This window comes from Palaemon carinicauda, chromosome 15 (genome assembly GCF_036898095.1).
Source record: "Palaemon carinicauda isolate YSFRI2023 chromosome 15, ASM3689809v2, whole genome shotgun sequence".
NCBI lineage: Eukaryota > Metazoa > Arthropoda > Malacostraca > Decapoda > Palaemonidae > Palaemon > Palaemon carinicauda.
Window position 1 is genome coordinate 4,982,669 of NC_090739.1, and position 12,500 is coordinate 4,995,168.

The 12,500-nt window shown below is 30.8% G+C and overlaps 1 protein-coding gene across 1 annotated transcript in view; it reads left to right on the forward strand.

The window, feature by feature from the left end:
- The first annotated feature begins 7,405 nt into the window (after window positions 1-7,405).
- LOC137654219 (keratin-associated protein 5-9-like) overlaps window positions 7,406-12,500 on the forward strand; it is a 13,269-nt gene continuing 8,174 nt past the window's right edge. The window contains exons 1-3 of the mRNA XM_068387856.1: window positions 7,406-7,455; window positions 8,802-8,886; window positions 9,501-9,693. Coding sequence (XP_068243957.1) covers window positions 8,806-8,886; window positions 9,501-9,693 — 274 coding nt within the window. The 5' untranslated portion in view covers window positions 7,406-7,455; window positions 8,802-8,805. The remainder of the gene's footprint in view (window positions 7,456-8,801; window positions 8,887-9,500; window positions 9,694-12,500) is intronic.

Here is a 12,500-nt window from a genome sequence, read left to right on the forward strand (position 1 = left end):
AACGTAAATAGAGTCTGCTGTATGTATATGATAACGACTGAAGGTAGGATCCCAAAATAAACCATTATAAGAACGATAAAGACTTTCTACGCATTTACTATTTCATGGTGACCTGAATTTAGCATGTTTTATTACATTCTATCCCTCACTATTCTCTGTCCCTGGGAGGACCTTACACACGAAAGGCAACTAATATAATGGGACCCTCTGAGTGTACTAGTAAGGGACACCCTTACTAGGTTGGTTTGCTGTGAGCGATCAGATTAAAGTCTCCCACCATCACCAATCCGCAGTTGCCAATGTGGTGATGAAAACTGGCCAGACCCCATACATGAAGGACATGTCTGAGGTCTTTGTCCTGCAGTGGACTAAATACGGATGCATTTGTTGTTGTTGTTGTTGTTCTTGTGGTTGTTGTTGTTGTCATTACAGAAAAAAGATATGAGTCACTGCTGGAACCGATTTCTTATGACATAATTTTAATTCTTTCTAAAAAAAAGTACTTTTCATTATGAACGAGTTATTTTTCGATTTGATGGAAATTCCTTTTTATCCACATTCTTCCCTTCCTTGATTCTACCATTTCTAGGATAGATAATGATATATTGCCCGTCCCATCGGCCTCTGTCGTTATCATCAATATCTGTTATGACTGCGATAAGACGATGATAAGGATGATCGAACCTCGATCGAAGAGATTGTCACTGTGAGTTGAAAACATGCAGAAAGATAAAGTATTGGAACCATATTATTATGCCACAATTATAAAATTAGTTCTTCATAAAAGCTATTTATTTGTATTATTACCTCCGCCAACGACGTTGGAAGGAGGTTAGGTTTTCGCCCCTGTTTGTTTGTTTGTGTGTGTGTGTGTTTGTATTTGTTTGTGAACAGCTTCCTGACCACAATATTAATCGTAGAGTAATGAAACTTACTGGGTTTAATTGACTTTGAGTATTACTAGTTTAATTGACTCGAATTATTCCTAACTTAACTCACTCGAATTATTCCCAGCTTAAACTCAACGTATTCCTAGTTTAACTGACTGAGTATTACTAGTTTAACTGACTCGAATTATTCCTAACTTAACTCACTCGAATTATTCCCAGCTTAAACTCAACGTATTCCTAGTTTAACTGACTGAGTATTACTAGTTTAACTGACTCGAATTATTCCTAACTTAACTCACTCGAATTATTCCCAGCTTAAACTCAACGTATTCCTAGTTTAACTGACTGAGTATTACTAGTTTAACTGACTCGAATTATTCCTAACTTAACTCACTCGAATTATTCCCAGCTTAAACTCAACGTATTCCTAGTTTAACTGACTGAGTATTACTAGTTTAACTGACTCGAATTATTCCTAACTTAACTCACTCGAATTATTCCCAGCTTAAACTCAACGTATTCCTAGTTTAACTGACTGAGTATTACTAGTTTAACTGACTCGAATTATTCCTAACTTAACTCACTCGAATTATTCCCAGCTTAAACTCAACGTATTCCTAGTTTAACTGACTGAGTATTACTAGTTTAATTGACTCGAATTATTCCTAACTTAACTCACTCGAATTATTCCCAGCTTAAACTCAACGTATTCCTAGTTTAACTGACTGAGTATTACTAGTTTAACTGACTCGAATTATTCCTAACTTAACTCACTCGAATTATTCCCAGCTTAAACTCAACGTATTCCTAGTTTAACTGACTGAGTATTACTAGTTTAATTGACTCGAATTATTCCTAACTTAACTCACTCGAATTATTCCCAGCTTAAACTCAACGTATTCCTAGTTTAACTGACTGAGTATTACTAGTTTAACTGATTCGAATTATTCCTAACTTAACTCACTCGAATTATTCCCAGCTTAAACTCAACGTATTCCTAGTTTAACTGACTGAGTATTACTAGTTTAACTGATTCGAATTATTCCTAACTTAACTCACTCGAATTATTCCCAGCTTAAACTCAACGTATTCCTAGTTTAACTGACTGAGTATTACTAGTTTAACTGACTCGAATTATTCCTAACTTAACTCACTCGAATTATTCCCAGCTTAAACTCAACGTATTCCTAGTTTAACTGACTGAGTATTACTAGTTTAACTGACTCGAATTATTCCTAACTTAACTCACTCGAATTATTCCCAGCTTAAACTCAACGTATTCCTAGTTTAACTGACTGAGTACTACTAGTTTAATTGACTCGAATTATTCCTAACTTAACTCACTCGAATTATTCCCAGCTTAAACTCAACATATTCCTAGTTTAACTGACTGAGTACTACTAGTTTAATTGACTCGAATTATTCCTAACTTACTCACTCGAATTATTCCCAGCTTAAACTCAACGTATTCCTAGTTTAACTGACTGAGTATTACTAGTTTAATTGACTCGAATTATTCCTAACTTAACTCACTCGAATTATTCCCAGCTTAAACTCAACATATTCCTAGTTTAACTGACTGAGTATTACTAGTTTAATTGACTCGAATTATTCCTAGTTTAACTCACTCGAACTATTCTTATTTTAACTGTCTCTAGTATAACTGATTCCTACTGATCTTAATTCAACTGATTAGAATTACTCACGGTTTAACTGAATCAAAATTACTCATGGTTTAACTGAACCAAATCTGTCCTCAATAACTGACACGTATTGATTCAAGTTTATCTGATGACGTCATCCAACATACGTACTTTTCTGTTTATAAATAGATACGTCATTATACCTGAAAAGAGTTAATGTTAACCCGTTCTCTGGTACAACCTTGAAAAAAAAAATTAATCAGCCAAACTTTCCGATCGATTTCGGAGAATTTGGAAAAAGAACATTTTTCATTGGCACCATTTATGCTTGATTTATGTTATTATTTATGATATGGCGTATCCAAGGATATGTTTAATCACTGTGTATTGAAGTAAAGTATATTAGCATATTCTTAGCTGGAGGTCGACCTTGTGTCTAGACGTGTGAGCACATTAAAACTAATCGATATTAAATCACTGCGATTTTTTGTGACTCAACCAAGGGCAATCATGATGTACAAGATAAGCAAGCAATTAAATGATATATAGAAATTTTCCCTATATAAAATAGAGCAAGGTCTCTCTCTCTCTCTCTCTCTCTCTCTCTCTCTCTCTCTCTCTCTCTCTCTCTATATATATATATATATATATATACATACATATATATATATATATATATATATATATATATATATATATATATATATATATATACACATACATACATATATATATAGATATATAATATATATAAAATATATATATATATATGTATGTGTATATATATATAAATATATAATATATATGTATATATATATATATATATATATATATATATATATATATATATATATATATATATATATATATATATATATATACATACATATATATATATATATATATATATATATATATATATATATATATATATATATATATATATATATATATATATATATATCAGTCACGTTGAGCAGTATTGCTCTACGTATGATTACTTGATCTCTCTCTATCACTAGAGTAGGAAGAGAGTAGTCATACCCTAGTGAGAGGGGGTACTCCTATAGGTACACTCGGAAACCACAATCTCCCACAAATTGCCTAAACTGACCGGCTGTATTTAGGAAAGGGGGAGGGGGTGGGAAGGGTTGTATATCTGCGTGTGCATGTCTAACTATTTAGCCGTAATTTTTGACGGGCCACGTACACTAGTGTATTAATAAAAATAAACACGTCGGCATGAGTCCGTAGAAAGTAGATATGAAAAGGACCGATGTTTTTTTAGATAAATTATTTAATATTTTTTTCTTTTTATTGCGGTTGTTTAATGATAAATACGGGGGTATTATTATTATTATTATTATCATTATTATTATTATTATTATTATTATTATTATTAATAGCCAAGCTACAACCCTAGTTGGAAAAGCAAGATGCTACAAGCCCAAGGGCCCCTCCACGGAAAAATAGCCCAGTGAGGAAAGGAAACAAGGAAATAAATAAACGATATAAGAAGTAATAAAAAATTGAAATAAAATACTAATGTTTCTTCTAATAGATGATGTGAAAATCATTATTTTGTACTCTCTTTGTATCAACAGATATTATAAGCGAAACAAAACAAGAAATTAGCGGTAAAAACACACATAAACACGTGTGTTCACACACTTATGCGCGCGCGCACACACACACACACACACACACACACACATATATATATATATATATATATATATATATATATATATATATATATATATATATATATTATATATATATATATACTGTATATATATATACACCCATATATACATATATATATATATATATATATATATATATATATATATATATATATATATATACACACACACACAAACACACACACACATATATATATATATTTATATATATATATATATATATATATATATATATATATATATATATATATATATATGCACACACACATATATATATATATATATATATATATATATATATATATATATATATATATATATATATATATATATATATTACACACAACCGTGTATATATATATATATATATATATATATATATATATATATATATATATATATATATATATATATATTACAAACGTGTTTACCGTATATATATGTGCTTATTTGTTAACTTTCGTATGTGAATAATGGTTAGTCATAACTCAGATACGTCAAATGCTCCAACATATAAGCTATTCAAGGATGAATGGGTCCGAAGACATTATTTGGTTAAGTACTACCGATAAAGATAGGACAGCGAAAGACTTTTCAATTTCCATCTCTAATCCTGTATTATAAAAACGCAAATGAGCATGAAGGCGAGATATAGATTAATGAATAAATGAATAACATAAATATTGCAAGGAAAATGTATATGAATGATCTTTTCATTTTAATGGAATGGAAAAGATCAGATGGATTTGAAAGTGTTTGAAATAAACAGGAACTGTTTTTAAAGATTTTCGAGTATTTTAGTTTTTTGGGGTATTTATATTTATGTATAATTCCGTTGAACCGACAACTTCATCTAGGTCTAAAAATGTTAGACCTATATCTAGGTCTAAAAATGTTAGACATAGGTATAGGTCTAAAAATGGTAGACATACATCTTGGCTCTAAAAATGTTAGACTTACATCCAGGTCTAAAAATGGTAGACCTATACCTAGGTCTAAAAATGGTAGACCTACATCTAGGTCTAAAAATTGTAGACCTACATTTAGGTTTAAAAATTTTAGACCTACATCTAGGTCTAAAAATGGTAGACCTACATCTAGGTTTAAAAATGCTAGACCTACTTCTAGGTCTATAAATGTTAGTTCTACATCTAGGGTAAAAAAATGTTAGACTTACATCCAGTTATAAAAATGGTAAACCTATATCTAGGTCTAAACATGGTAGACATACATCTAGGTCTAAAAACATTAGACCTACATCTAGGTCTAAAAATGTTACACCTTCATCTAGGTCTAAAAATGATACACCTACATCTAGGTCTAAAATGTTACACCTTCATCTACGTCTAAAATGGTAGACCTACACCTAGGTCTAAAAATGTTAGACCTACATCTAGTTCTAAAAATGTTACACTTTCATCTAGGTCTAAAAATGTTACACCTACAGTTGTCTAAGAATATTAGACCTACATCTAGGTCTACAAACCTTGACCTAAATCTCTTAGACCTAATCATCACCATTCGTTAACCAAGGCTTTTAAATATTAACTGAGAAATGGTCTAATTGTGATAAAATAAATAAGTCTAGCAAACACACGACTTTAAGCCTTATACGTCTCATTGCAACGTAGTCTTTAAGTCTGCAAATTTATGCTCTTTTAAGCTTCAGTTCACCTGTACAGAATGCTGGTGTATATATCATTAGGGCCAAAGGTGTCCTAGATACCAAAATGGGATATAATAACAGGTATTAAAATCAATATTTACTCGATAGATTTCCCGCTAGACCTCTGAAGGACTGAAAATAGGAAATATTTTCAGGAAGTTTAAAAAAAATTTATACGTAAAATGCTAAGACAACATGGATTTCATAATTAAAGATACAGATAATTAAAGATATAGATGAAGGTAATTAGGATACTCTAAATACTTATGAATGCATAAGGCATACAAATTTTGTAGGTATGTGTAGGCCTAGAGCACAGACGCACTGGACTTTTTTCGTGTGATATAAATGGTTAAAAAAACCCTTATAGTACGTAAAGTTTCAAACGAATTTCCATTGCCAGGTGTCACCTATTTTATTATCCAAAATATAAAAAAGAAAAATGAACAACTAAATATGAGAACAGAAGGAAAATGAAAATTTTGAAGAACAACTGAAATAGGAAAATAGACGCCAAGCCATTGACAAAAACAGAACTAAACCAAATAAATAAAGGGAAAAAATAGTTTGCAGTAATATCCGGACAAAATTCCACATGACATAACCCTCAGACAATATCCCACGTAACAAAATCTCACAAGACATTATCCCACATTGTGAAAAGTGGACAAAATCCCACAACGTGGAAAGTGGACAAAATCCCACAATATGAAAAGTGAACAAAATCCCAGAGGGCAAAATCCCACAATGTGGAAAGTGGACATAATCCCACAATGTGGAAAGTGGACATAATCCCACAATGTGAAAAGTGGACATAATCCCACAATGTGAAAAGTGGACAAAATCCCACTGGACAATCCCACAATGTGAAACGTAGACAAATTACCAAAGGACATAACCCCACAAGGTGAAAAGTTGACGAAATCCCACAGGACAATCCCAAAATGTGAAAAGTGGACAAAATCCCAAAGGACACAATCCCACAATGTGAAAGTGGACAAAATCCAACAGTAGGTTACTTTTCACATTGTGGGATTTTGCTCGTGGGGGTTTTGCCCCGTGGGGATTACGTCCTGTGGGATTTTATTCGTAGGATTTTGTCCTGTGGGCTTTCGTACTAGATTCGTTTGTAGTTCAGGCTCTGGGCCTTAGTCTGTCTTTGATAGGTATGAGGGAACAGAGACTAGGGATTAATAATAATAATAATAATAATAATAATAATAATAATAATAACAAACATCTCTACAAACCAGGCTCACGTGTGTTTATATGGAGCCGGGTGAATGAATAGGAAAGAGCATCGAGGCGATTGAATTAGAAATTACTTTGAAGAGCGGGGGAGAAGAGGCAGCTTTAGTCAAGGGGGGGGGGGGGAGAAGAGGCAGCTTTAGTAAAGGGGGGTGGGGGGTTCATGAATGTGCTACGGAGTGACAAGGGTGAAAAAGACTTACAGGATACATAAATATTCATCTACAGCTGAGCTGAGGCACACTCTTCGTGGAAAGCTGGTTCAGAGAGGTAGTAAGGTTGACTCCGGTAATTTGAAGCGGGTGAGAATTGTATCTCAGTATACAGGCTTGGATGTTTAGGTGTTGGCTGTATAGATGTGTACATACGTGATAATTGTGGATATATATATATATATATATATATATATATATATATATATATATATATATATATATATATATATATATATATATATATATATATAATGTGAAGGATGATATGGAGAGAAGAAATTTGATGGAAGAGTTTGCCTTTGATAGAAAACATTGGAAATGACGCATCAAGCATCCGACCCTTTAATATAGGGATAACACTGGTAAAGTATATATATATATATATATATATATATATATATATATATATATATATATATATATATATATATATATATATATATTTCTGAGTGGGGATACCTTCACGTGGCGAAAGGCTTTGCGTATTACCATGATCAGCAAAGCTGTACTAGTCAGGGCCACCCATACTAGGTTGGTTTGCTGTGAGCGATCAGACTAAAGTCTTTTACCATCACCAATCCGTAGTGGTTGGCATGGTGATGAAATGGCCAACCCACAGACAGGATTAAGGACATGTCTGAGGCCTTTTTCAGAACTAACTTACGTATTCGGACTTCTACTACTACTACTACTACTACTACTACTACTACTAATAATAATAATAATAATAATAATAATAATAATATTGGGTGGGACAGAATTATGAAAAAAGTTTGTTTATCAAAATAACCACGCTTGGTTTGAACAAACAATATTATTAAATTGAGGTTGATGTCAATTTATGGCAATTTTATTTCTCATGTTATAACTTAATGAATTGTGTTCCTTAAACAGTATTAATTTGAAAAAAAAAATCTTACTAAAATTCCTAATTCACATCCAAATAGTGGGACAAAAGTCACTAGGGCGATCAATTCATATTATTATTATTATTATTATTATTATTAGTAGTAGTAGTAGTAGTAGTAGTAGTAGAAGACCAGCTACAACCCTAGTTGAAAAAGCAGGATGACATAAGTCTAAGGCCTTATAGCCCAGTGAGGAGAGGAAATAAGAAAATAAATAAACTATACGAGAAGTAACGAATTAAAATAAAATATCTTGAGATCAGTAACAACGTTAAAATAAATCTATCATATAAAAACTATGAAGAGAGACTTATGTCAGCCTGTTCAACGTAAAAACATTCGTCGCAAGTTCAAATGTTTTAAGTTCCAACGATTCAACTACCCGATTAGGAAGATCATTCAACAATCTTGGAATTGGGAGGAGAATTTCGATGTGGAATTAATTCCCTCTATATTAATTCCAACAAGAGGTATTTCTATCATCATTATTTTTTATTCTAACATTTATTTTATCCCTTTTTTCAGTAACATGCAGAAGATGTTCAAGAAATCTCAAGTCACGTGTCTTCTCTTCGTTCTGTTTATTACAGATTCGACTGTACTAGCTCAGGTGAGTTAATAATAATAATAATAATAATAATAATAATAATAATAAGTAGTTAGTTACAGGAAACAAATGGTGTTTATAATTCATTATATGTGCCTCTCTCTCTCTCTCTCTCTCTCTCTCTCTCTCTCTCTCTCTCTCTCTCTCACACACACACACACACACACACACACACACACACACACATATATATATATATATATATATATATATATATATATATATATATATATATATATATATATATATATATGTATATATAATATATATTTATATATATATATATATATATATATATATATATATATATATATATATATATATATATATATATATATATATGTATATATATATATATATATATATATATATATATATATATATATATATATATATTTACACACACACACACACACACACACACACACACATATATATATATATATATATATATATATATATATATATATATATATATATATATATATATATATATTACGCACTATTTCATTTCCATTCTCCTTTACAATATTACGCTAAGACCAACATTATACCAATGCACAAATTACATTTTTTATATTATTCATTTTGAATTATCTTCAAACTCTCGCCCTCAGGATGAGGTTGAAGGATCACGGAACGAAGCTAAAAACCGTACGAAAGTTGCAGATAGTCTAGCCACTAAAATCTTCTGCTCAGACAACGCTTGCACTGCTAAGAGTGGTTCTTGCCAAAGCACTTTGAACATTTTCTCCAGCTGCAAGGAAGTGGATAACTCGCTCTGCGGCGCTTTCTGCTCGTGCTGTGTTGGTGAGTAGGTCTATTTATTGCCATTACGTTCGGTGTTTGTGAGTAGGTCTATTTATTGCTATTACTTTCGCCGTGTTTTCTGATTAAGTATTTATTGCCATTACGTTCGGTGTTTGTGAGTAGGTCTATTTATTGCTATTACTTTCGCCGTGTTTCTGAGTAAGTCTATTTATTGCCATGACGTTCGGTGTTTGTGAGTAGGTCTATTTATTGCTATTACTTTTGCCGTGTTTCTGAGTAAGTCTATTTATTGCCATTACGTTCGGTGTTTGTGAGTAGGTCTATTTATTGCTATTACTTTCGCCGTGTTTTCTGATTAAGTATTTATTGCCATTACGTTCGGTGTTTGTGAGTAGGTCTATTTATTGCTATTACTTTCACCGTGTTTTCTGAGTAAGTCTATTTATTGCCATGACGTTCGGTGTTTGTGAGTAGGTCTATTTATTGCTATTACTTTTGCCGTGTTTCTGAGTAAGTCTATTTATTGCCATTACGTTCGGTGTTTGTGAGTAGGTCTATTTATTGCTATTACTTTCACCGTGTTTTCTGAGTAAGTCTATTTATTGCTACTACATTCAGTGTTTGTTAGTTGGTCTATTTATTGCGTTTACTTTCGCCGTGTTTCTGAGTAAGTCTATTTATTGCCATGACGTTCGGTGTTTGTGAGTAAGTCTATTTATTGCCATTACTTTCCCTTTGTGAGTAAGTCTATTTATTGCCATTACTTTCAGTGTTTGTGAGTAGGTCTATCTATTGCTATTACTTTCGCCGTGTTTCTGAGTAAGTCTATTTATTGCTACTACATTCAGTGTTTGTTAGTAGGTCTATTTATTGCGTTTACTTTCGCCGTGTTTCTGAGTAAGTCTATTGCCATTACTTTCCCTTTGTGAGTATGTCTATTTATTGCTATTACTTTCAGTGTTTGTGAGTAGGTCTATTTATTGCCACCACTTTCAGCGTTTGTGAGTAGGTCTATTCATCGCTATTAATTTCATCGTGGTTCTATGCAAGTCTATTTATTTCCATTACTTTCACTTTGTGAGTATGTCTATTTATTGCTATTACTTTCACAGTCTTTGTGAGTATGACCATTTATTGCAATTAATTTCAGTGTTTGTGGGTAGGACTAATTATTGCTCTTAATTTCAGTCTTAGTTGGTAGAACTATTTAGTGCTATTAATTTCACTGTCTTTGTGGGTAGGACTATTTATTGCTATCAATTTGTCTTTGTTGGTAGGACTATTTATTGTTATTAAGTTCACTGTCTTTGTGGGTATGACTATTTATTGCTATTACTTCAGTCTTTATGGGTAGGACCATTTATTGCTATTAATTTCAGTCTTTGTTGGTAGGACTATTTATTGCTATTAAGTTCAGTCTTCGTGGGCGGGACTATTTATTGCTTTTAAGTTCAGTCTTTGTGGGTAGGACTATTTATTGCTATCAAGTTCAGTCTTTATGGGTAGGACTATTTACTAAGTTCACTATTTCTATGGATAGGGCTATTTATTGCTATTACTTTCACCATCGTTGTGGGTAGGCCTATCCAATGCTATTACTTTGATTTCCCTATAGACCTCTTATTGTTATTATTAATTATTAAATATTCCTAAATATAAAGTAAAAAGCGTAAGTAGGGAATAGGTGCCAAATATAAGATAATCAAATATAAAGTGAATTAAGCGTGTCTATTTATATAATTATAAACGCAGAAATACGTAATTATATATATATATATATATATATATATATATATATATATATATATGTGTGTGTGTGTGTGTGTGTTTGTGCATATATAAATATGTATGAATATATACATGAACACACATATACAAATTATATATATATATATATATATATATATATATATATATATATATATATATATATATACTGTATATATATATATATATATATATATATATATACTGTATATATATATATATATATATATATATATATATATATATATATATATATATATATACAGTATATATATATATATATATATATATATATATATACTGTATATATATATATATATATATATATATATATATATATATATATATATATATATATATATATATGTGTATATATATATATTGTGTATAAATACATATAAACATGTTTGAAAATATACATGTACACATACAAATATATATACATATATATATACATACATATATATATATATATATATATATATATATATATATATATATATATACATATATAATTTATAAATAATATACGAATTTTAAAAATCACATTCTTTTAGACCTACTCAATATATGTAATCTCTTATTTCCAACAGTAAAATCATTTATCAAAATTAAAATTCATTCTCCTATTTACATTTTTATTGCTCCCACTAGACCTTGAAACAAGATGAAAACGATTCATGAACCATCTTTGATTAAAACCCGAATAGTAATTAAGCATTACCATATTTATCAAGCTCGTCTATAGGAATAGTTTATCAACCGGCGTTAATGAAATCTACCCACACATGTGAGGTACACACTTGTTGTAAACAGCTGTTCAAGGTCAGTCAGTTTGGTAATAATTTTACTCTCTCCTCATCTTCACGCAGACTTTAAAATATTGAATCTGTTAAATTCTAATTATTTATTACTTCCGCCAACGAAGTTGGAAGGACGTTATGTTTTACCCCGTGTTTGTCTATGTGTGTATGTATGTGTGTTTGTAAACAGCTTCCTGACAATTCTAATCGTTGAATAATGAAACTTGCAGGGAGTAACTGCTATGCAAAAAAGCTGGACATGATTGAATTTTGGAA